Raw genomic sequence first — 25,899 nt, 5'->3', positions numbered from 1 at the left:
CAGCCTCACAATGAATCATTTACTTTCCTATAAATAAGCATAAGTAAATGCACCAGGTGTTACATGTGCAATGAAGGGATTTTGTAGCAGTCACCATTTGAATGAATTTGGCAAGCAGATAAGGGAAATGTCTATAAACGCTTGCCTTAACCTGTAAATAAATGCTTTGTAAATCTTTACATTCAATGCTAACCAGCTGGAGTCCAAATCCCTGTATCAAACTCCCTTGATGAACGTTTCTGACTGTACATACAGACATCTTGTCATCTTGTAGTATTTATTTATCAACAAGATGTATACCTATTAAAAGACGCAGCCGATATAAATTCATATTTCGTTTTTTTGTAAATATCTCATGTTGGGTCCTGTGTTTGCTTGTCAATGATGAAAAGTGATGTAAAAGTAAAAGAACTGAAATCCCAGCAGGAAGAGTCACTCCTTATTTCTTTTGTCCGTCTCTGAGTGTTTCAGAACAATGAGTGTTTAATCTTAGCAGAGTGGCGTGTTTGTACCGCCAAGCGATCCTCTATAATCTTCGACTGAAGGAAAGACAGTAAGGTACACATGCCATGCCCAGGCTCAAAGGCCTCTGTCACCTCTGAGGTTACCCAAGTCACCCGATCAATACGACAACCACACCCTCCTCCCAGCAGGTAGGACTACAGCAAAAGCCTGAGAGGGACAAGGTGTGCACTACTACTACTACAATTATGTGGATGGGGACACACTAATAGGGATGATAGTGTTGTGAAAATAGCTGAGGTGAAAGGTGAGAAAGGAGAGGTTCGGTGATTGAGTGAGACATGTGTGCAGGCGAGGGAGGATGCACCGGCACCACCGACCAACAAACATTTCGCGGCAAAGTGCTATACAAATGCTATTCCGCGTGTTTCCCAGAATGACATCAGGCAGTTTTGGAGAACTCCTGTGTGGCTTCATCCCAGAGCTGCTCAATTGGTTTGAGATGCAGTCTGAGCTTATGACAGCGTGTGGCCTGTTACTTGTGACTCATTTCTTTGTAATAATCTCATTTCAGTTCAATCTCTGTGTGAAAAGTGCCAAATCAATACAGTTGGAGTGATTCATGTAGCAGGGTTTTCCGCTGACAATCCCCCGCAAAGTGTGTGTGATTCGAGCTGGTGACATCTTTCGACATTCTTTCAAGAGATGGTTACACACACACACACACACACACACACACAGCTGAGTGTGGAGAAGTGTATGTTAATGTAAGAACAACACCAAACGCAATAACTCAAACACTCTCAGTCTAAATCAGAAAAAATTAAAACATTTATTGGGCATAAATATATTATATATACGCTACCGATACAGTTACGTCTTACATACATAGGGTAGTATTTGCAAAAATCTATACATTAAAATTGATATGGCAGTTTCTTTTATATAATGCATATGAAATTGTCTAACATTTACAATACAAGAAGAAATGCATGAATTTCTTTTTTTTTTTCTCAATTCGTAGACCATGACAACATTGGAATGTTTGTTTCTTTAAATCGTGAGGTAAAAATATGTTTCTTTTTTTGTTTTCGCTTTAAAAAATAGTTAAATACCTGTGGATCTGTACGTTTTGTCAAATCGCCAATCTCTCAGTCAAAAAACTTTCTGGAAAACGTACAAAACAACCAAAAAAGTAAAATAAAAATTGTAAAATAAAACAATAACTGATCAGAAGGCACAGACGTGGGGCTGCTGGGCAAAATAACTAATTGTCTTTCATTCTCGACGTACCCGCCAAATGTGCAGGACCTGCGGGGTGTGTGTGTGTGTGTGTGTGTGTGTGGCTGGGTGGGAGGGGGGAGAGGAGGGAGGGGCAGGGTCTATGAACTCAACAGCATTTGACAAACAAAACAATAACAACAACAACATAGAGGGAGTACCCTGCCCACAAACACACAGCCTTCTGGTTAACGGCGGTTAACCTTGGACAAATCGAGGCTAATGCGACTGGCCTGACCTTGGACAAATAACAAGGTCGATCTCAACTCTCCCAGCGGGGCGTCGACGGTGAAAGGAGAGTGAGGGGATGGGGCGGTCGGTCGGGTTGGGGGTGGGGCGTAGGTTCCCGGGGGTTTCAGGACGAGACATCTCACGCGCCAACCTGTCGACTACCGTGCAACAGGTCGGGCGGACGCGCTGTGAGCACGTCCACCCCCCGGTAATGCCAACGTCACAGTGATGCCAACGGCAGAATAATGCCAAATAATGTAACAGAGGGCAGTTGGCAGTAGTGTTTGGAAGCGAGTGAGCGGCCCCTCGTGCCTCCTCTGCACTCATATTTAACCTCATCAGAACTAATGCTCGGCAGAAAAAAAAGTGCTTCAACTCTGTTAGTCATAATGTATTTACCATCTCATTCTATAGCTCTATAGATATCTCTGTATATCATCTCATAGCAAAATACTGGATACAAAATACTCACTACTGCTATACCAGCACTAGTCTGAACAAGGAATCGTCATCATCATTATTATTGTCGTCATCTGCCCGGAACGATTGTATGATTGTTTTGCCTTTTTACCTTTCAGTGTGAAATCAGGCTGTTAAAACTCTCCTCAGAAAACAGGGGGCTACACATTTAAAATTAAAAAAATGGCACATTTTGCTTTACAAAAATAATAAAAAGATAATATGAAAAGAAGCATAATCACAGATCAAGTTAATGTGTTTTTTTTTTCCTTTTGAGAATAATAACAATAATAATAATCGTAATGCTGTGTCGTTACAGAGGAACATCACAGAACCCTTTAGACTGAAAAAACGCGACAGCGAGTGGACACCAGAAACCTGCACTTTGGCAATCAAACAGTAAAAGGTATCAGAAGCCTCATTATAACACTAACCAGATAAAAAGCCGAAGGCAGCTACATTTCTATCCCATTACAGATGACTCGGACTGACCCTAAGGCCCGGCTTTTGCTACATGTCTGTCTAAGCGTTACAAGAGCTGCTCCGGCTGTGCACGGCCTAAAGCAGGAGATGAAACATAAGAAATACATAGGCATTCGGTTACATGACTGGAAAGGCAATGATAACTGCGATGTACGGACTGATGAGCTACAGGATCCCAACAGCTGTAAGAGAAATACTTAAAGGGTTACTGAGATAAGGAATGCTGGCCTTAATCACACAATCTAACATACATCCATTGAAAAAAAAAAAAAAATTGAAAAAAAGGAAAAAAAAAAACATGCTACAAGGAAAAAATTAGTATATAACTACACTCGTCTCTTAATCTTTAAACAATAAATAAATGAAGATTGCACTGTAATTGGCATGTAAAGTACTGTATGCAAATATATAGTATAAATAAACCTAGAAAAGAACTCTACCTCAACTTTCCCATCGACTTTGGCAAAGGTACTTTGAGCTAGTAAACCACTTTGCTTACTGACACACACAGGGGCAAGGCACAGCATGGGGGGGGGGGGGGAGAGAGAGAGAGAGAGAGAGAGAGAGAGAGAGAAGATACAGCATCAAAAAGGGGGAAATAATAGAAGACAGACGGAAAGAGGGAGGACAAATGAGAAACATGGGCTAAGATGATGGCAGCGGCGGCGGCGGCAGCAGCGATAGGGATGAGATCAGATCAGATCTTCCCTCTGTAAGGCCTTATCCCTGAGGTACGATACAGGCTGCCAATCAGAGCGGAGAGGTGGGGCTGCTGCCTCCCACCCCCACTCCCGTCCCCACCCCCACCCCACATGGAAACAGGAAGCAAACAGGTCAGGGTGAATTCTTTGGATCATCTGGGTGTATTGGTGTGTACCTTGGCTTTGTTTTCAGGTAGAAGGGGACTCGGGGAGAGGTGTGTGTGTGAGTGTGTGTGTGTGTGTGTGTGTGTGGGGTGGGGTGGGGGGTGTTACATGTGTCACCAAGCCCTGTTCTGTTTAACTGTGTTCTGTCAAAGGCTTGTTTGGTTAGCGAACATTAGTTCAAATCCCCAGAGAACACGTCTGTCTGAGGACAGACCACAGACTTGCCGCTGCTCTGATTACATGTCAATAAAGCACCTTTAATAGAGGGGGAGAGAAGTGAGGAAGAGAAGGAGGAGGAGGAGGGGGGAGAGAAATGCATGGGCAGAAAGTGAAAAATGGATGGAAGGAGGAGGAGTTGGTAAGCGGCCAGAGCAAAAAGGTAATTACAGGTAATTAAAGGAAGAGCGGAGAAGAGAGAAGAGTCTTCAGATGTGGATATGGATTCACAGAGTCGCTGGCAGGAGGAAGTACAGCCTCATCTCTGCATCATGTGAGAGGGGAAAGCTCCGGCCCACTTTTAAAGGCTAAACGCTTTCCTGGTTAACGTGCACAACTCTCAAGAGGGCCGGCGGGCTGTTTAGCACCTCGGGGGTCACATGAGGCCACGGGCGCGTCGCTGCTAAAACCTGGGACCTGGAGAAACAGGACTTAAGATGGTGGAATCGGACCAGCGGGACAGCGAGCTGAACGGAGGGCCGGGTTTCCCTGAGAAGCCCGGCCCGCTTCCAGAAGCTCCGCCTCGCGTACGTGGCTCTTTAAAAGGGCTCCTTCAACATCGACCCGCCTCAGATCTGCCGCGTGCGAGCGCCCCCCTGGTCGACTCCTCCCCCTTTTGCACTATACTTCAGACCTTACATTGCCATCATCTATTACATCACTTCTATAGCATCATAGATATTTTGTTATAATCTATATATTGTGTGTATATATATTAGATTACTGGTTTTCCATTCTTTCTTAGATATAATAAAATCACAGGATAGCAGCATCTTACACCACACATGGATTGCATCACTTTGGTAGCTGAATAAGTGAATGATTGAATGTTAAAAGCTGAGGATGACGCGCGATTGGACTTCTTCGAGGAAATGTTTCTTTCTCATTGTCACTGCATGCATGTGTGCGTGTGTGCGTGTGTGACTGTGTGTGTGTACGTGTATACGTCTGGATGTGGATGCATGGATCGACCTACAGCCTAATAAGAAGTAAGATATTGACTATTAAGGTATGAATGGCTAAAGCTTTGAAGGCCTACATTGGAATATGGCTGAATGGATACAGACTGCAGCAACAAAACAAAACAAAAAAAGAAGCAAATTAAACATTGGAAAAGCAAAGACTGTAAGGCAATGACTGTCAAGAAATATACACGTTCTCTAATCGAATATGTTTGAAAAAGATACAAAATGAAAAACATGCAAGTCAGTCAGAGGAGCAACTGCTTTGCTCACAGCTATTTTAAGGCTTGATTATCAGTTTTCTTTCCCGACCGAGGTACGCAAAGACGAGGCTTCCCTCGACAGAAACCCTCGACTAACGGTTGACGGACATGGATACGAAGAGAACAATGAAAAAGAGAGAAGTGAGACCAAACTGAGTGAAGGCGAGGGGACAACGGGACAAAGGCGGCAAAAGCCTGGATCGATACTCGGACTAAAAAAAACAAACAACATACATCGCCTTAGAAGCACATCTCAAGTGTTTGCTTTGATTTCATTCGGTTCTTTCATAGACTTCTTTTAAAGTTTCTCTGTGATTCTGCTTTCTCTTTCTATCCTATCGTTTTTAAATTCCCTCACTTCATGAAGAAGTACTGCAGCAGGCAGGCGATGAGGATGGAGAAGCCCGCGAAGACGCACACGATCAGTGCCGCAAAGCGCTCGTCGCTGGAGATCAGCCCCGCCCCCTTGCCCGTCTCCACGGCGCACAGCTCGCCGGAGGACGACGCCTCCTGGCGACGCAGCGTGAACAAGGACGAGGGACTCAGCGGCCCGCACAGTTCCTGGCAGGTGTCCTGGCAACGGCGGCAGGCGCCCACGCGGAAGCGGTAGTCTGTGTTGCCCTGGAGACCGGTAATCTGGAATACGCCCTCCTCTCCCTTAAAAACCTGCACAAACACAGAAACAGCGAAATACGGTTTTAGATTTAAATCCACTGGACAATTGATCCGTCTACTATCTTCAATTCAATTTCAATCTGATTATGTTTGAAGAAAAAAAGACTTCCTGCCTCAAATGCACTTAAATCTGAACATAACAGTGAAATTGGACTGAACGCTGTGCAGTCAGGCTACCTTAACTATGGTGAAGATGGCTTGTTTACACACAGGTGCACCATTGTCATCACTTCCTGTCATCATCATCATGTGAGCATTTAGAGAGAAATTGTGAGCACCTGTATGAAGCATGTGTGAGTAGTTGTAGCTACTTAGACTCATTCATGTGTTTTAAATATAATATCAAACAAAAAAAGAATAATGAAAGTACACAAGCATATGAAGGAAGTCTTCCTTTCCTCATTATTACACACACACACACACGCACACACACATACACGTCTTCACACAGAAGAGACAAACAGGCAGGAACGCAAACACAGTATATTCATACATAAAGAGGCAATTAAGTAGTCAGGAAAACACACTCGTGCATCTGAAAAGCAGAGCCGCTGACGTCTATTGTAACACCCATCAAAAGCAAACACGCTGGCACTCACACACACACACACACACAGACAGACACAAAGACACACTGCTGAGGTTTGGTCCTATTGTCAGCACCAGCAGTTCTTTCACTTCAGTTCTTCAGTTTTGGTTCCACAGTTATTGTCTTCTTCCTCCTGCCAGATCTCACACTTCAAACCTCCATCCACAGCCAATAACTTCAGAAATATAGGTTGTGTCCATGTGGTAGTTCAGTTGAAAGTCCCATCAATTCCATTCAATAAGGAGACATTGCACACAGACTGTCCCTCTGTGTGTGTGTGTGTGTGTGTGTGTGTGTGTGTGTGTGTGTGTGTGCTTTCTTTAATACATTCCAAATCAGTATATATTGACTTCCTTTGAGTCTCACATTATAAATAACTCTGACCCTCTCTGCACTGTACTCATGTAACCTTTGCACCTGTGTGTGTGTGTGTGTGTGTGTGCACGCGTGTGTGTGTGTCGTTTGTGTGTGTGTGTTACAAACCTGTTTGTACTCGGACTCACGTCCCACCAGCACCTGCAGCGCGTAGCTGACGGGGTCTCCTCTCATTGGCGGGATGGTCTCCCATGTGATCTCGCATACGTTCCCCTCCAGCTGGTGCACTCTGGGAGCTGTTGACATTATGGGAGACGATTACAATCAAGACGGGAATTCATTCTCGGAAGCGATCTGATATCAAACTCGTTTTGGAACGCAGGCCCCTGTGACGATGACTGTAATGCCTCTCGCAAATCCAGAAGAGACACAAAGTGACGACAAGATATTTATAGTAAACCCCCTGTGTGAACTTGCTGTGAGGCACTTCGGTAGGCGTTCGCTTCATGATCATTTACTGCACTTGCGGATGTTCCTACTCACCTCAACCCGCCAATACATAAACCACTTCCAGGGAGGCCGAGTGACAGTTACTTTTTTATGACCGCCTCATGAGGAAATATTGACATCCACCTCCCTGCAGGCATCTAATGCTCTCTGTCGGCACCATTTGTCTGCGTCGATTAACTGCTGTCTGATATTCGATCGGGAGAAGCTGCACAGACGTACTAACGACAGCGGGCAGGTTTCAATGTGCAGATCGATTGGGTTGTTAAGGGGAAGACGCGTGTTTAATAACCACTTCACACAGCCGGATCCTTCTTCTTTTGTAGCAACGATGCAGGATGAGAACTGATTGACTGATCTGGTGCTGGTAGAAAATGTCCCAACTGAGTCGAGGTTGCCAGTTTGGTGCGATCACAGATGAAGGTTAGCGGACAAGGAGGGAACCGTGATGAATGAATGAATCTTTGCTCGTCAATTCGCAGCTGAGGTCATTTTCAACTGTTACAAAAAGGCCTTTGAATGAAATTAAGTTGTATTCTATTTCATTATTGTTGTGTATTGGAGCAGTTTGAAGATACTACTGACTTACTGCTGTCCCGTATGCAGTCTACAGACTCTGCTGCCCTCTTTGACCCTGCAGGCCTGTGTTTACCTGATTGTGTATAATTCCATGCTGTGCTTCACATTTACTGCCTCACAGCCTTACCCTCAGTCCTCTCGGGGTCAATCACCTGAGAGGAGATTCTTTGCTGTGACTTTTACGGCCGTAATAAACCACCGGCGCCCCGGTTTACAGCAAAGGCCACATAGCGCCACCAATAATGAAACGAGGCTACATAAACATGTTGTTTCTAATGGCCAATCAGTAACAGACATTAACTTGTGCTTCCTTGTAGCTGCAGGGTCCTTCAGTGTGTTGCTGGACTGCTAAAATCTGGAATATCATCTCAGACTTTTTCCAGGCAGCTTACCTTTGAGAGCAGGGGGTACGGACTTGGTGGTGCAAAAGGTGTGCGTGTCAGAGAAGGGACCCTCCCCTGCGTCGCTGATGGCCTGTATTCTGAAGTTGTAGCTGCTGGATTCGATCAACCGCTGGACCTTGTAGGTGTGGCTGGGGCCGCGATAGATTGTCACAAACCTGCACGGGGAGAAGAGAAGAGACGGTGATGAAGACTCGCAGAGAGGTGGAAGTAAGGGGGAAGGGTGAAAGAGGCGAAGATATTGTAACTTCAGTGTTTACAGCGGCAGCACAGGCTTGAGAAAAATGAGAGTGGAGACCTAGAAAAGAGACGAGGACGGCCGGTGAGGACCGGGAGAGAAAGATGAGTGCACAGTAAATAAAGATAGCAGCTGGATTTATTGTATGAACGCAGAGGACGGATGCCGACACGCCGCAGCAACAAATCTGATAGAAACAAGAACCAAAAAACAGGAGGGATGGATGGCTGGCTGGCTGGACGGACAGATTGATGGAGTGAAGGAGAGATGATAAGCGGGCAAATGAAGGAGCGAGTGATGTTTGACAATTTATGGTAGCTTCTTTCCACAAAAAGTTATGTCTGTTTGAGTGAGAGAGGACGCCGCGGAAGAGAGGGAGGGGGAGTGAAGATCGCAGAATACCAAAACTATTAAAGAAAGCCACACGGCACCAATTATCAACAATATGCACATACTAGCTTTAGTTAATGAGATGGAGCCAGGCACACTTGGTCCAGGGCCAAACAGCCGAGCCACCACATGGAGCAAAGAGGGTCAGACAAGGACTCGTACGCTGGCGGCTGCCATCCACTGATTTTCACTATATTTGCAAGCGCAATTGATGTTCTTACTCATTGGCAATGACAGATCATCTTCACGGTCAATTTTTTGTCCTTTATATGCCGATTATGTGATGGAAAAGTAACTAAAATAACTCGAGGACATTCAGAACGTTACCTCGGCTGACACCGACATTTAGCATGGAGTGGCTGTAGTTATCAAAGTACTGCGAGTAAGTGAAAGACCGCTTCTCACCGGGGACCAATTTTGAAAAAGGAGACATTTGCGGATATTTATCTGAGCAATTATAGCCTAATAGATCGAAAGGATGAGAGGGGAAGGAGAAAAGATGAAAACTGATGCACAAAGAGATGTTGGAAGTGATGATTGGATGGACTCATTGATGATTCATGGAAGAAGTGAAGTTAAGAGGAGCGATGACAGATATTGGGTGAAACGGTGCACAGATGTCCAGACAGATGGAGAACATTCTGAACTCGGTGCCCCTGTGCCTGCTCCTTTCACCTGCAACCATGTGTTGTTGTTTTTTTAAAAACACTTTGTCACGAGGACGAAGCCTTCTTCGCCTGTTCCCCTGGAGTTGCCATGGCACCCATACACTCTAGATACCCCAGCTATAAGGCATTCCGGGAAATGTGGACAAGAAGAAGAAGATGAAATGGAGTGAGAAACAACAATCTAACAAGCTTTGAAGGGCAACGGCAGAGTGAATAAGAGGCGTGAAAATGAAGGAGGGGGAAGGAGAGGAAGAGCGACAGGTCTGCATACAGGGAGATAAGAATGGATAAAATGAAGGAATAAAAAGTGGGGCCAGGAGGAGCGAAGAGAGAGAGAGAGAGAGAGGGAGGGAGAGAGAAGGAGAGGGGGAAGAAGGGGTGTTCAGTAGTCTAGCCATGAGAGAGCAGCTTTCTCTATTGTTTAATACGCCCGCAAAATAAAGAGCGGAGGAGGAGAGAGTGGTGGTCATTTCTCAGGGGGTCCTCTAGATGCAAGGTCACCTTGTCTAAGGAGAAAATTAATTAGATTGAGCGGCGGACGTGGGCAGCCAAAGTCGAAAAATCTGAATGTCGTTCTGTTTAAAACGACACCAGACACGGGGAAATCTCAGAGATTAGATTTGACATTTGGCAATTTGAAGCATTTGTTGACAGATTTGCAGAGCCTCTTCTGGTTTCCTTCAATTGCGAATTATGATCATGATAGTTATCTCCCCTGTTGCATTATCCCCATCTGTGGTGCATCAGGTTGCCAGGGCCATTTTCAACTTTTAATTTAAAAGAAATAAATCCAGGTTATTTGTTCTGATGGAGCTTGTTGGGAGAGCAAACGAGGAAGAGGAGGCATGTAGGAGGAGGGCAGGAAGGTGACCAGCACAATTTATTCATCAGTTCACACTCCGCCGCCACCACATAGATAGATACACACACACTGTTAAAACAAAGGCTAATGCACTGCTCATGCACATAAACACTCCTTCATAACCAGCAGTAGTTGCGAGTGATGAATCCCAAGTAAAGGCAATTTGATGGAATGAAATAAGGGTGGAAGCAAATATCCTCATTAAGGGACAATTAAGAGAAATGTGGACATTATAATTATGGACAAATGGTGGAGTTGGATAGATGACAGGGAAATATTGTATGTCAAATCTTTTCTGGATGAGGGCTCAAGCTGCAAATTTACTGCAAAATATGAACTTTTTGACAGAACTCTTACATTTCAACTGTAACCTCTTCAATAATAAGACAGAAATAAGCTCTTCTCCTCTGAGAGAAGCCAGTCAAGGCGAGAATACTAAACATCTACTGGAAGTTCAATATTCATTTTATGTCATATGTAAAATGAGTGAGTAACAATCTTAGACACAACATAAGCAACATTGAGGTCGTTAAGGTCAATAAGTGACGAGTGGCCATTAGGGGGAAAGAGTAAATAAAACTCAGTGAGCTTTGAAAGCGGTTTTGATTTGGTTGTCAGGTTTGTGTGCGTGTGAGTGAGTGCCTGTGCCTGTGTGCGCGCGTGTGTGTGTGTGTGTGTGTGAGTGAGTGAGTGAGTGAGTGAGTGAGTGAGTGAGTGAGTGAGTGAGTGAGTGAGTGAGTGAGTGAGTGAGTGAGTGAGTGAGTGAGTGAGTGAGTGAGTTTAACAGATCACAGCCTGGTGTTTAGGGCTCCATCTGCTGCCTGTTGCACTTTGCACCATTCCAGGGGTGCCAAACATATCCGGGTGCCAACCTGATCCCGGCCAATTCTTGATTCAAACGCTGATGGCCGCCCAACCCGAGTGTTGGGAGGACAGAGGAGGGGAGCGAGACAGAAAATCTGACAGGTGGGCAGAGGAGCCGACATTTGTATTTTAAAAAAGCGTCTTTTTCAAAGCTTTTCCCTTCTTATCTGATTCCTACTTCTTCTTCTCTCACTCCCTCCTTGGTTCTGCCTGGGCCGTTTCGCTCAGACATCACACAGACCCTCTTTTAGCTCTGTGCGACTGACTACGAGCTACGTTCTTGCTCTCCCTCTGTCACTGCGGTCTGAGCGGCCGGATAAATGGAGGGCTGATTGTCGGAGGCTGTATCGCGGCTGGCTCCAGATGCCCCCAACGTGACTGCTCCCTGGTACATCTGGTTATGCGCACACGCTCCTCTCTCCCCTCGCTCGGGATGCTCATGTTCTGTCCTTCCCCCGTGTTTGTGTGTGTGTGTGTGTGTGTGTGTGTGTGTGTGTGTGTGTGTGTGTGTGTGTGTGTGTGTGTGTGTGTGTGTGTGTGTGTGTGTGTGTACATATTGACTTTCTGGGTCCTGACTTTCTGTATATACGCTGTATTGAAAAGTCTTAGAATAGAGCTCCATGCCCTCTGAGTGGAAGATAACAGATTCACTCGCCCTTCAGAACTGATGTTCCATAAAGGGTCCATGGGTCGATGTCAAATCTTTCAGAGACAGACAACGTGTGTGAGGTGCTTTTGTGCACCGTACCTGTGGTTCTTGTCCTCCATCTGTAGTGTGTAGACCATGTCGTCGGCGAGCAGGGCCCGTGTGTGTGTGTTTCCGGCGTTCTCGCCCCACTTCAGCTTCAGGCTCTGGGGGCCGGCCGCCGAGCACTCCAGGGGGGGCGGGGGCGGAGGGAGGGGGCGTGTCCTTGCCAGCAGCGGCGGACTCAAGGGACTCGAGCCGATGGCATTCACCGCCTGGATCTTTACGCTGGGGGGAAAGCGGAGAGGCACATTACGTAATTGTAACACTGATGATATAGTTAGATAGAATATGGCTATTACGGAGAGTGCGTGTGTGTGTGTGTTCTGTATATGTACGGTAAGGACGCAACGCTCCTAAGTACTGGCGCAACCTTGTGTGTTCATGCACCTGCCGGCCAAATGTCAGGGTTATTTTCCCCGGCGAGGCTGATGCGATGATTAGCGGCAAATTTCCAACGTTTCTCTGATCCCTGTTACATCAGCATTACAATTCAACAAGTTGAATTTGGATGCGCTCAGACAATGTTCAGCCTTAAAGGTGCAGCACGGCGCATTACCACTGCCAGAGATCTCAAGCAGCAGAAACACAATTTCTTTCTGCTTTCACTCCATTACCTTTTGTGTCCCAATAAATCCGTCTGGAGTTAATTAACAGCACTTTGTGGCACCAAGCATTAAAAAAAGGTGTGCATGTTATTTATAAAAGGGGAGACGAACCATATCTGTAAACGAATGCACACACACAAGCTCACTCACACACACACACACACACACACACACACAAGCAGCTCCTGTTAATTACCAAGGAGTCACAAGACAGTGCTTTGTTTTTCGAACTCCCCTGCTGTCTTCCTTCCAAGAATCACCCATCCCTCTTTCAACCCCCCTCCCCCACCCCCCTCCCCCGTTCTGTCAATGTCAGATGAGCTTATTAGCATCAGAGGCCCTCTGTTAGTATGAATCTACCATTTGACATTTAATTACTGATATTCTGTGTAACTGTAACCTTTTTGCAGTATAAAACCATGCAGCTGAGTAAACACAGAGGAGAAAGGGCAGCATTCATCCTTTTAATGACACTATACACTCTGTTTAGGTATAAGAGGACAGAGATACTGAGGAAGCTTAAGAGGGAGAGACAGAAAGGCTATTACAAATGCCATTTTTTAATTAAGATACGGGGGAAACTCGCTCACTGTATGCTTACCATAATATGTGACAGTCAAGCGGCCAACATGTGAGTAGAATTAGGTTTTATTTTATTATTTACTTCACAATGCATCCATGTGGGTGTTAAGGATTAGCTAATGTAATTTATGTTAACATGCAGTGTTCAACGCCCTTTGATTATCTGTGGAGGTTCTGTAAGGAAGAGACACGGCCCAGGGAGGAAACCACTGACTTGGGGGGGGGGGGGGTTATTGTTTCTTAACATTGTGATACTTATTTTGGTCAATTTCTTCAAAAGTATCATACCAACGCTATTAGAAGGTGCAATTTGGGACTGGATCCAGATAACGACCCAAAACCTGTGATTTGACAAGGGGCCAAATATAAATAAACAGAACAAGGCTCATTCAAGACTGGCCTGTTTGGCCTTGGTGGAGGTATGAGCCGAGTGCCCGATGATGGTACTTGACAGTGATTTTCTTGTCCGCTTGTACTCTCTAGTATTGCAGCTTTTAGTAAATTGTGATTTCTGTGATTGCTTTGTAATTCTACTTTCAGGTTCTCTGCAGAGACGGAAATGCTAAAAAATATTTGACTGGGCTCAGGTGGAATTCAGGTGGGATGCGTAACAATGGTAATGACAAAAAACAACAACTTCTTTTTAATAAAACAGCTTCAGCATGACATTTGCTAACTTGGCATGCAATTTAATTCGAAAACGCAGTATATAATGTGCAGTGTTTTCTTCAATCAAGGTCAATTGTTTGGTTTAGGTTTGAGGGAAACCCTTTCTGGCCCTCCTAAGCTTAATATTATCTAAAAACATTAAGCTTAAAAGCACACACAGACAGCCCTAACAGAGCAAACACGGTCTGCTACAAAGAGAACATGAATAGTATTATCTGAAGTACCACCCTGCTGTAAATAACAACCAACATTACCGTCATTGGCCCAATCCACACACACACACACACACACACACACACACACACACACACACACACACACACACACACACACACACACACACACACACACACACACACACACACACACACACACACACACACACGAACCGTTTTGCCTCAGTGGCAGCTATTACGCAAGAGAACAGAGTGACATGGGGACCAAAACATCCATACAATGAAAACAATGGTGTGCCTCTTCCTATTTTCGAAGAAATAACTCAATCACATGTAATAGCGTGAGTGTGTGAAAGAGCATACATACACACATACACGCAGAAACACACACAGAGGGAAAACAACAGTAGTTGGTGATTCAGATTAGTACGTTGTTTACTGCGGTGGGAGTACAAGGAGGTCCGACAACACTGCTCACACTAACATACAGGCTGTGCCTCCCTAATGTACCAAAACACCATGTGCTTATTTAACCTTTATAACCTTTAGTTTGGATGAAAAGGATTTATTTATTGTACACATGTTAACTGTATGAATTTAAAATTGTCTCTTTTTGTTGTGTGATGTTGTTCAGATTCACGTGTAGAAGTGAGAGTGAAATGAATCGGCTCGTACGCTCACACACGCTCAGTATTCGCTCTCTGGGTAAACATGACGTGTTGCGTAATTACAGTGTGAGGCGAGTCTGCCCTTTAAGTAAAAGCACGCGGGGGCGGTGTACTCCCATTAAGATGTTTACATGCATGAATACAAAGATTTAGGGTTAAATCACGGTGTGTAACTTTGATGAAGAGGACTTTAATTTATGCCAATGTGAATCACATTAAAGTGTACCAATGGCGGTTGTAAACGATGATTTACTGCCTTTATCGCAGTATAATAAATAGTACAGTAAAATGCATGTAAATCTACTGAGAGGCCTGTTGTACCTGTACTCGCTGTCTGGCTGCAGGCCTGTGACCAGGTGACTCGTTCCGGATTCCGCGGTGATGGTTTGGTCGTCCACGGTGATGACGTACGAGGTGATCTCCGCCCCGTTTGTGTTGGGCTCCTCCCACTTCAGGAAGAGGCAGGTGGAGGGCGAGTGAGCCGACTCTGCGGAGGCCAGGAGGTCCAGGAGGGAGAGGGTGGAGACCAGATCGGGGTTGGTGGCCGGGGTCTGGAAGCTCACCTGCTCGCTGTACGGGCCGACCCCTGCCTGGTTGACCGCCTGAGCCGGGAGACACACAGATGAGGAAGAGTTGGGATTGAAAAATAAATCACATTCTTGATTTACGTTCAGCTGTCAAATTAATTTTGGCGCGGCTTTAAAAAACTAATAAATGTGCCTCCTGTGATTTACCTTATACTGAGTGAGCGTCTGACTGTTTGAAGTGCGCACACAAATCAATCGTCTGTCGAGCTCTCCAGATTTGTAACCCCGGTAACGCCGATAAAAGGATCAGAAATTACGAGTCGTACACACAGCAAAGAAGTCGTGCAGAGTTCAAGCGAGCCTGATTCTCTGCCTGTATGCTTTGCAGTCCGCCTAACCTTGTTTAGGTGACATGCTAGCTTTGTGAGACACATGAGCCGCATACGTGGATGCTACACACACAGTCGGTCAAATATTGATTAGGACACGCAACCTTTTGTTGTCCTCTAAAATCTATAAATAAGCCAATAAAGAAGAGAACCATAACAGCGATATCAGATATTAATATAAGCTCCAATTGAGGGTTCGGTGCCTGGCTCAGGGGCACCTCGGCAGGAACTCGAACCGGCAACCCTCCGGGTCTTAAGCGGAAGCTCTACCCACTCGACTACTGCCTCCCTGTGACCTACATTGCATTACACTACCACCGTTCGCAGAGGGGGATGCAATTGAGGGTTTGTGCCTTGCTCAGGGGCACCTTGGCAGGGACTCGAGCCGGCGACCCTCCGGTTCCCAAGCGGAAGCTCTACAGACTGAGCTACTGCCTCCCCAATGCATCTCATCTCTTTCTCTGCATGTATCTACCCATGGATGGAGACGGTGTGTGTACGCATGCAAAGGAGTCCACATGACTTGTACATATTTCTGTGAGTCTGCATGAACCTCATTGAGTTTTGGTATCTGCCGTGTGTGTGCATGTGTGTTACCTGTAGCCTGCAGCAGTAGTGTGTGGCAGGTGTCAGGTCAGACAGTTCACACTGTGTGGCAGATCCACAGTAGATGAGCTCCATGGGTTCGTCTTCCCGTGCCCACTCCAAACGATACTCGGAGATGTCGGCGCCCGAACCCTCAGGACTCTGCGACACACACATGGCCACACACTCAAAATGCAGAAGCAACTGATAATGCTGTAACTGGTGGGGTGTGCCTAAACTAATTACATCTATCGGGATTCATTGAAATGCTTCCCAAAATAGAGTGTATTTGGTAAAGAATCAATTTAGAGTGCCCCTACAAATGACTATAGTTGCCAAAGATTCAACTGTGACACTAACACAACTACTTTTTTAGAGATCATACATAGTACCGTTATTGAAAGCGTGTTGAAAGCTGCTATAGGTCGCAATCAAATGTTGGTTTTTCAGGTTCAGATCAAAGATTCACGACGAGACGAGTTCAAACCGGCAACCACTGTGGATTTGCCAAAGCGCTGACATAAAGCCGATGAATTCATGTCGACACAGCAAGACGGAGGCCGTTTCATGTTTCTCTCTCCCCAGAGAGACTTTGATTCAGTGTCAATACATCGGTATGTGTTTGACGGATAGAACATCAAGAATCTCCTGATCTGCCGCGTCTGCTTGTTGAGAGCGGTCCAGGCTTTCAGGTCAGTAAAAATAGAAACCCGCAATAAGGCCGAACACAATAGAATAAAATTACCTCTTTCTCTCTGTGCTGCCGTCTTTCTCTTTTGATAAATATCATGGTTACTTTGCCCTTCAGTCTGGATTTCTATACTGCATGTGCTGTTTGATGAAAAGGCTGCCGCATCTCTAAGAGCACCAATAAATGGAGCTTATGGCAGAAGAAATAAAGTTATGCGCCCACACAGTTCAACTCTGTACACGCGGATCTTTACCTGCAGATCTTTTAACTTCAAGCGCTCTCACCTTAGCGGAATCGGGACCTCCAAACTTATTTATCACAACGCATTAACAGACAACTCTTTGGGGTTTCATTGCCATAAAATACTGATATAAGCAATCTTGTGTGTGGGCCTCACCTCCCAGTTGAGCGTTATGCAGGTGTTACTGGTGAAGGTGACAAGTGGCGCTCCGCACTGGCCTGGAGGACCCGCCGCAGTCGTCACCTCTGTTGGCTCAGAGTATGCTCCGTACTAGAACACGAGGAACGTCGTTACAAATCCTGACATGTGCATTTAAGGGTTAAGTCTGATCAAAACTGCCCTATAATAACAATTAATAATTTAAACGGATGAAACCTCCGAACTGGAATCCTGGAATTGTCACAATCCAAATATTAAAGGTTTTTTAGAAGCCAATACAACATTCACTCAAGCACAAATACAATGATGTCAATGTGTATTTGCGCGTGAGAGTGTTTTTGAACAGGCATGTGTACTGGTGCTTTGTGTCCTCCGTGTGTGTGTGTGTGTGTGTGTGTGTGTGTGTGTGTGTGTGTATGTGTGTGTGTGTGTGTGTGTGTGTTTGCTTTTCTCCTTTCTGATAGCCTAGACTGGGAGCTGGACCACTCGTGAGTGTGTGGACGATCAAACAAATCTGATATTAGGTTCAGGCGGTGGAACACTTCGACATCCAAGCACCTCCTTTAATTTGCCTGTCTGGGACAAGCTGCCCTGCTATGTGCTGGCTACTAATCTGAGTGTGTGTGTGTGTGTGTGTGTCTATTATGGCTACAGTAAAGACCATCTAGAATGTACTGGCGTTTCCACAATCCATGAACTGTGTGTACAGACCAGACTTCATGGCTATGGAAGCCATTATACACAAGATTACATGGCTGTCAACTGGAATTAGTGTATACATCTTCAAGGTTTACAGGCTTTTGTTAGTCGTTGTAGTTATTGATGATATTTCTGGTGTGTGTGCGTGTGAAGTGAGTGTCCTCTCACCCCAGCCTCGTTAGCAGCCCGCAGTCGGAAGCTGTACGTGGCACCGGGTAGCAGACTCCCGACGGTGCACTGCAGCTCCGTGCCGTGGTACACCTCCGCCGGCTTGGCGTCACCTTCGCTGACCTCCAGGCTGAACACGCACTCCTCGCTCACTCCCTCGGAAGCGGGCGAGTCTGCAGGGGGAGGGGGGAGACGTTTAGAATTGTGCGGGGAGAGGCATTGACTTGGGATTGTGTTTAGTCTGAGATAATTGCACACAGATGTATTCAGCTAAATCAGGTACATTTCTCTTTCTCTAGTCCACCTACTGATTCACCTTAAGGTGAAAGCAATAATTAAGCGAGACTGTGTCTGACCTTCAGCGCAAGCCGGTAATCCTGGCACTTAGCTCTGTTAAACCGGTGAAATAAAACAGAAATAAGACATTCCTCTGCTTTGTTTGGTAGGCTGGGAGACATTTGCCTGCCAACAGATAACAGCACTAATCTGCATTAATGGCCAGACATTAGGATGGTTAAGTCCAATATTAGGCCACTTTTAATGGGCTCAATTGGGGCTAAATTAGGTTACAACATGGGTGACTTGGGTTACGTTAGACTTGGCTGTGGAAAAGGTATGACGCAGCCAGAGAGTGATTCAGCCAAGCACTCACCCCACTCTAACTGCACCTCCTTGTGTTTAGCTTTACCCACGACCCGTGGTGGCTGGCAGGGCCCTGGAGGGACGCTTAGTGTACGGACCGGAACGCTCACGGTGCACTAGACGAAAAAGAGACAAAACACGGGCTGATTAAGACAAAATAGAAACACAATTCCAATTAATGAGCTGCATAAATGTTGATTAAGGACTTGTTTTTGTATTTTAATATGTGTGAGTGATCATAGGCCGTGGTGCTCGTCTCACCTGGCTGTGTCCGCCGGTGGTGATGCTGCACACGCGTAGGCGGTAGAAGGTCCCGGGTGTCAGGCGCTCGCACACGCATTCTGTCGCCGGGCCGCTGTACGCTACGTCCCACTGGTCTGCTACGCGCACAAACACACACGCAACAAGGCATGATCACACAACCGGTGAAACACACACACACACACACACTAATGGGCATATACGCGTAATGTCTCTCTGTTGTGTACGCTGCAGTCGACTTAACCATTTTCCAAGAAACAGAATCCCATTGACCTAATAGTTGAACGCTTTTGTTGTTGTGTTGATGAATTGCGTGGATTTGTGAAATGCAATACTCCACCTATGAAGACGCCCTCTTGTTATGGTAATACGGGTCGTCCTATGCCACAGCTCAACGTATTGTGGTTATGTAACGGGTATTCTACATTTACTAAGCTGCATACGATCTAAAGCCAACCTCTTATTCCCTCACATAACAGACAGACAGACATACGCACACAAGCATGCAGAGATGATGAATCACAATGAGCACAGTGGTCCACTCCTACTATAGTGTGATATTGTATGGAGTATATGTTGAGCATTGAAAAAAGTTGCAAAAATTGGGGTTTAAATTGAGTTTCACTGTTTTCACTAAGTGTGTATAGCAATCCTGCAGCAAGGGTGAGTAGATGTGGATGAATGTGGTGTTTTTATGCACATTTAAGCTCTTGTTCGACCAGTTCAGGCCATTACACAATAACTTCATCAGAGCACACTCCAGTCATGGAAATTATTCACCAACACAGGGAAACAGAGCAACAACATTGAGAGACAGCAAAAAAAAATGCACAAAGACATTTCAACCAGAGGGACATGTTAGAGATAGGGCTGCAGTGTGAAAGTCCTACCTTCAGACGAACCTTCTGAGGTCTCCAACAGGTAAGTAAGAGCCTCTGATCCACCGTTGTCCTGAGGAGGATCTGGTGGAGATTATTAATTCGCTTTAATTAACACGGGACGCTCGAGCACAACATGGAGGACGACATGTGAAGACATTTGAGTGTTTTTTCCCAGATCGCCGTCATCATTGGATCACCAAAATGTGCAAATAATTAAGAATTAACCAGATTATCAGCACACCGTATGTATCACGCAGTCATGAAGTCGAGACAAAACACACTTCCAGCCAAACAATGATTCACTGTGATTCTAATTCCCATAAAATACGGCTATTAAATAACCGCCAGCTGTTTGTGCGGTGAGGAAGCCAGTAAAAGTCTGTTTCCTCCACTTTATATTCATCTTATCTGGCTCCGCCTCATTTTTGCAATAGCAACGTAAACATAATAAAAGTTAAGAATACCCCCAGGTATTCTTAAAACAAATAAGTACCTGCGACAAAAACAGAGCACACACACAGATTCACCCACTGCAGAGAGTTGGTGCGATCGGGTGTACCTGAAGTGAAATCGCACATTTTTGATAAATGTATTGCATTTCTAGCAATCGGAGGAGTCGAACAATAACCTGATGGGTGATCAAGAATTCGGTTTATTCCCGTAATGTTGGTACGCGACAGAGAAATGGTGCTTTTATGACACAACTACTGTTTATGATAGCAGCCAAATGATCCAATTGTAAAGCTCTATTGGGGGAGTTTGTTTCCAAAATCTATGCAGTAGATCAGTTATATTAAGAGTTACAGCGGCTACATGCATGTGACCCTCAGCATATTTACCCCAGGTGACGGTGAATCCGTAGGGCGTGGCGGCAGTGACACAAGGTGTAGATGGAGGGCCTGGTTTGTCTGGGCTGGTGGTGCACACCAACACTTCGCTGGGACTGCTCTTTCCCTCCGTGTTGGACGCTATCAGCTGCAAAGTCAGACGGGAAGAGGAAGAAATGTTATCTTCCCGTACTCGCTGCTTTCTTCTCCTTCACCTGTGGCATAGTTTGCCTGTCATCCTTTCTCAATCCCTGCGCTCTTAACTCATCTGTCCTCCTCCATTACGCAGTCTAATGGACAATCAATGTGCTTTCTCTCGCTTCGACGGCCGGCACTCAGGACATGGAGCGCTTTCTTTCTGGACACGTGTGCATATATGCCCTCCTCGTGTGTGTAGAAGCACATGCAAGACGGGGGGAGGCAAATTAGTTTGCGATGATTACACCCGACACACACACACACACACACACACACACACACACACACACACACACACACACACACACACACACACACACACACACACACACACACACACACACACACACACACACACACACACACACACACACACACACACACACCTTCTCTGCTGCGAGTACATTTAGTTTTGCAGCATCCTCACATTGTGAACTGCCATCACAGCTTTTAGAGGAGCTAATCACATTCTCACTGTGGCTTAAATTGTACCAATTTTGCAGCTGCTGTATTCCTCGCTACATTTTAAGGACGTTGAATTGCCACCAAAACCCAGATAAGTCGATATCCTCGGAAAACATTTATTTTCATTTCTTGTACAAGAAGAGAACATCATTCACAGGAACAGCTGAAGCATGAAGGTTATCCTTATATTGTTACATTCTCACTGCGACTGTTCCTGGCATACATCACCCACCTTGTACCTGTCACCAAAGCACCGCAACAGACACAATATGACAGAAAAAAGGAGTGGGAACAAAACCTAACAAGTAGATGCCGTTCAGACTTTTTTTATATGCTGTACACACAAGCACGCACGCGCACACACACAAACACATTCAGAACAACACAGCTGTCGCTTACCCTGAATTTATACTGCGTACTCCTCTTCAGGCCTTGTACAGTACAGGTCAAGTTTTCTCCAGTGTACTTTGGATGAAAGTCTGTTCCCTGTGGGTGAGACACACTGGCATGAGTGTGTGTGTTTGCGCCTTGGTGTGTGTTGGTATTTGTGCATACATATATATATATTATATATCAGCAAGAGGATGCAGTAGGTGGACTTTGCATTAAAAATGTGTGGGTATAAAGTGTTTGTGGGAGCTTGTGGGAGCGTGTGACTCAAGCATAAGCTTATGGTGTGTGTGTGTGTGTGTTTTGCATTATGTTTATCTTGTTTAAGAAACCAAAAGATACACACAAGCAAATGAAGGGTTTAAAGTTTGTTATTAAGGATTCAGGAACCGCTTACACAAACTTTGCAAATGAGTCTGTGGTACTTACGCTGTTGTCCTCCTGGATTTCAAGAGTGTATTTGAGCTGCTCCTCGCTCGGACTCCCCTCGGGACGCCCCCACTCCAGGGTCACCCAGGACACCCCGGCCCTGACCAGCCGCGGTGCCAGAGGCAGCGCAGGCAGGGTGCCCATGGTGTAAAACACCACCTCTGTACTGAAGCCGCTGCAATAGGACACACACATAAAGAGACACCGGTGAGATGTGTTACGTGTGCTTAAACATGACGACACCATTTGCTCAATATTCCACGGATCATTGCTCGATAGAGCGAGAGGAGGGAGGCTGTGAGAGTGTGATAGGAAACGGAAAGAGGGAGGGGGGGAGCGGCGGTGAGTGTGAAAGATGTAGGGACAACGACATGACAGTGCTGAAAGGCAGGGAGAGGACATAGGGGCAGGGGGTGCAGGGGGGGGGGTCCTCGAAGGAGACGTGAGAGGAAGACAGAGAGAGAAACAGGAGAGGAAGGGGGAAAAGGCTAATTTGAGACTTGCAGCGGAGGTCTGACAGGTCGTTCAACTGCTGCGAGTGAGGAAAAGCAAATTAGTGTGTGTGTGTGTGTGTGTGTGTGTGTGTGTGTGTGTGTGTGTGAATAAATGTTCTCGGTCAGAGATGGAGCCACACTGAAAGATGCTTTCAAGTTAGTCTTAAGTACAGCCAGACTGCTAATATCTCCTCCCTCCATCGCCTCCTCCCGTCTCCCTGTCACACTAACGACCGGCGGGGAGACGTTCCCTGCCCAGCGTAATGACCGAGGGGAAATGAGGGAGAGGGCTTGCAATGAATGCAGACAAATGCCTAGACATAGTGTAATGTGTGTGTGTAAGAGACAGCAGTACCTTGTGCCTATGTCGTTGTGTGCAGCCACTCTGAACGTGTAGCCACAGGCGGGGAACAGCCGTGTCAGCTTACAGTGTCTCTGGCTCCCAAAGTAAAATTCTCTGAAAACACTGTTCTTCTTTCCCTGGAGAGGACAGGAGAGGACAAGGAGACAAAGGAGGGAGAAACATTGATTAGCGGCGCCATAATTCACGGCCTTATTCTGTGTCGCGGAAAGAAGGGAAAGCGTGACTGATGACGTACATAAAGGGCAAGAGAGACACAAAGTAAGACCGACGTACCTCGTCCCATTCCAACAGGTAGTTTGTGATTTTGGATCCGTTGTCACCTGGCGGCTGCGGGTGGCGGGAGGAGGAGCAGAGCGTGGGAGGAAAAAAGAGAAGAGACATGAGATGAGGATGTTTCCATGGCAGACCATCTGGAGACGTTAGCGAGGGAGAGAGAGACAGAGAGTGTGTGTGTGTGTGGACGTGTGTGGGTTGGTACCTTCCACTGTAGGGTGAGGGTGCTCTTGGTGCGGTGGGAGAGCTTGGGGGGGAAGGGTAGGTCGGGGACGCTGCAGTGTGTGGTGAAGGAGCCGGCCTCTGAACAAGAGCCTCGAACCGAGTTGTAAAATGCCGACACCCTGGAGAAAGAAAGAAAGAAGGAAGAGGTTTTAGGGAGTTTTGAAGATACAATCATCTTAAATTCATAGAGAAAAATTGAAAATAGAAGTTCTTACCGTAGGTGGTAGTCTGTCGCTGGCCTTAGGTCTTTTAGATGGTACTCCAATTCTTCACCACTGCAATACACACATCCATAAATCACCCAAACATGACCCCAGTGTACCTGATGTGTCTTTTAGCTTGCTGCTGTGTCCTCCCCTACCTGTATATAAGGCGGTACTTTCCGTCTCGCCCCTTGTCCGAGAGAGAGACTTCGTAGGAGCAGGACACGGGCATGCCATTGCTATGCCTGTTCACCAGCCCAGCAGGGGGGGCCCAGGACAGCCGTGCAGCTCGGGCCTGCACATTAGACACCTGTGCAATAGACACACACACACACACACACACACATCCTGGCTTTAAGAATGGTTGCTTGAGTACATGATTGAGAACTTCTTTTCTAGTCTATTGCGCTTCGGTCTTTTGTGGTTCATGATGGAGAATAAATCCAACAGAGGAAACTTGAGTTGTGAGGTGATATATCTCCTCCTCCACCGCCCTGCCCCGGCTTCCTCAAGGAGCCAGAGCGAGAAAAAATGGAAATGAGCAAACACAAGCATGTTTGTGGCTGCGTGTTGTGCCTTCCTAGAGCGAGTGTGCGCATGTTTACGGGGGGTTTTAGTGGCGGCATATGGCGTGTGAGGGCGATTTAGCGTGATCCAGCACAGTCTGCGGCCGTTCCAGACGACACATCCACTGAATAGTCAATGGATATGCCTCCGGGCGCCGCTTACCACAACCGTGCCCCGAACGTCTGCGGAGGAAGAGAGGCAGACAGGAAAAGACACACAGAGCCGCAGAGGCCGCGTGTGCTTATCGTCTAAAATGAGAATTTGGGCCGTAAAGATGAGATTTCAAAAGAGTACCAGCGTGCGTTTGGCACGGCCTGTTCAATCTACTTTTCACACACATTGCTGGTGGGTGCTTGCATCTCAGAGAGACAAAGAGTCAAAGAGAGAGAGTGAGGGAAGACGGCAACCTGGAGGACAAATGCACAAAGAAAGGAGAGAAAAAGAGGGCGAGAGACGCAGGCACAAAGGGCGCTATGTGGAGGTTTGCGGGCATGTTGTCATCTGACGCCCTGGGCGAGAGTTACTCATCATCTATAAAGGTCTGGGCTGATAGACTGTGTGAGCTCGTTGTGTTTATCCAAGGTGAGGCGGGGAGAAGCTAAAATAAATCACCGCTCCTCATCTGTTCAGTCTGATTTAACCTTTTACTCTCTCTCTCTCTCCTCCAATTATGTTGATGTGATGATGCTCCCAGCAGCACTAGGCATAGTATGCACTCACACTACTGTATACACTCCTACTATTACACTACTTTTGTCAGTGCGGTTAAAGCAAAAGATGCACCAAAGTGAACCGCTTATGTATATATATATTGCATTTATATGCTTGAGTAAAATGATTATACGGTGTTTGAATGACATTTTGAAAATGTCTGACTCAGATTGTCTTTGTTTTCATAAAAATTAAACACAAATTTTGGCTGTAGGATTTTGGAAAAGGAATCTTCAGGAATGAATTAAACATATTAATGGAATGAGCCTTTTCTGATTAGGAACAGATCATAATGTGCATGCAAATGAGGCCGGTGGGAGGTTCACTCCAATCATTCTATTGCCTCCTTTGTGCAGATATTATAAGGTGAGGATGAAAAACTACAGTATATTAGAACACTTTGTTTTTCCCTTTATGTGCTCGTGGGCCATGTGAGGCGATGAGAGCAGATGTCAGTAGATACGTCCACCTCTGGTCTCCTGAAGCACTAAAAGCTCTTAACTAAAAGTCTTCCGTCCAATGTTTTTCTTCCCTCCGTCTTCCTCTCTTTTCACACCCCATTTCCTATCTCTCATCACTTCCCTCCCTATGTCTGTCTCATCTCATCTCCACATTCCCCTTGGGTGAAAAAAAGAAGAGCGTTACAGTGTTTACCCATACTGTAGTTGTAGCAGATAGAGTCCTAGTGGGGCGCTAGATGAGCAAATGCTGCCCTCCTGTGGCCAGGATGGGGAGTGCTTAATTTTTAGAG

At 46.0% G+C, this 25,899-nt stretch overlaps 1 protein-coding gene across 2 annotated transcripts in view; it reads right to left on the bottom strand.

Annotated features, from left to right (window-relative positions):
- Positions 1–1,271: 1,271 nt before the first annotated feature.
- fndc3ba (fibronectin type III domain containing 3Ba) overlaps positions 1,272–25,899 on the bottom strand; it is a 70,889-nt gene continuing 46,261 nt past the window's right edge. For both annotated transcript variants that reach the window (XM_076157868.1, XM_076157869.1), the window contains exons 9-27: positions 24,029–24,180; positions 23,883–23,942; positions 23,648–23,786; positions 23,443–23,496; positions 23,161–23,285; positions 22,312–22,486; positions 21,892–21,978; positions 20,842–20,977; positions 20,012–20,083; positions 19,122–19,240; positions 18,871–18,976; positions 18,219–18,391; positions 17,349–17,462; positions 16,273–16,422; positions 15,081–15,361; positions 12,060–12,284; positions 8,281–8,447; positions 6,971–7,098; positions 1,272–5,889 (exon numbers count right to left, since the gene is read on the bottom strand). In XM_076157868.1, the coding sequence (XP_076013983.1) occupies positions 5,578–5,889; positions 6,971–7,098; positions 8,281–8,447; positions 12,060–12,284; positions 15,081–15,361; positions 16,273–16,422; positions 17,349–17,462; positions 18,219–18,391; positions 18,871–18,976; positions 19,122–19,240; positions 20,012–20,083; positions 20,842–20,977; positions 21,892–21,978; positions 22,312–22,486; positions 23,161–23,285; positions 23,443–23,496; positions 23,648–23,786; positions 23,883–23,942; positions 24,029–24,180 (2,775 nt within the window). In that variant the 3' untranslated portion in view covers positions 1,272–5,577. The remainder of the gene's footprint in view (positions 5,890–6,970; positions 7,099–8,280; positions 8,448–12,059; positions 12,285–15,080; positions 15,362–16,272; positions 16,423–17,348; positions 17,463–18,218; positions 18,392–18,870; positions 18,977–19,121; positions 19,241–20,011; positions 20,084–20,841; positions 20,978–21,891; positions 21,979–22,311; positions 22,487–23,160; positions 23,286–23,442; positions 23,497–23,647; positions 23,787–23,882; positions 23,943–24,028; positions 24,181–25,899) is intronic.

This window comes from Genypterus blacodes, unplaced genomic scaffold, assembly GCF_046128005.1.
Source record: "Genypterus blacodes isolate CSIRO-AG114 ecotype Tasmania unplaced genomic scaffold, CSIRO-AGI_Gbla_v1 ptg000073l_1, whole genome shotgun sequence".
Lineage (NCBI taxonomy): Eukaryota > Metazoa > Chordata > Actinopteri > Ophidiiformes > Ophidiidae > Genypterus > Genypterus blacodes.
This window is presented reverse-complemented; position numbering and strand designations above follow the sequence as displayed.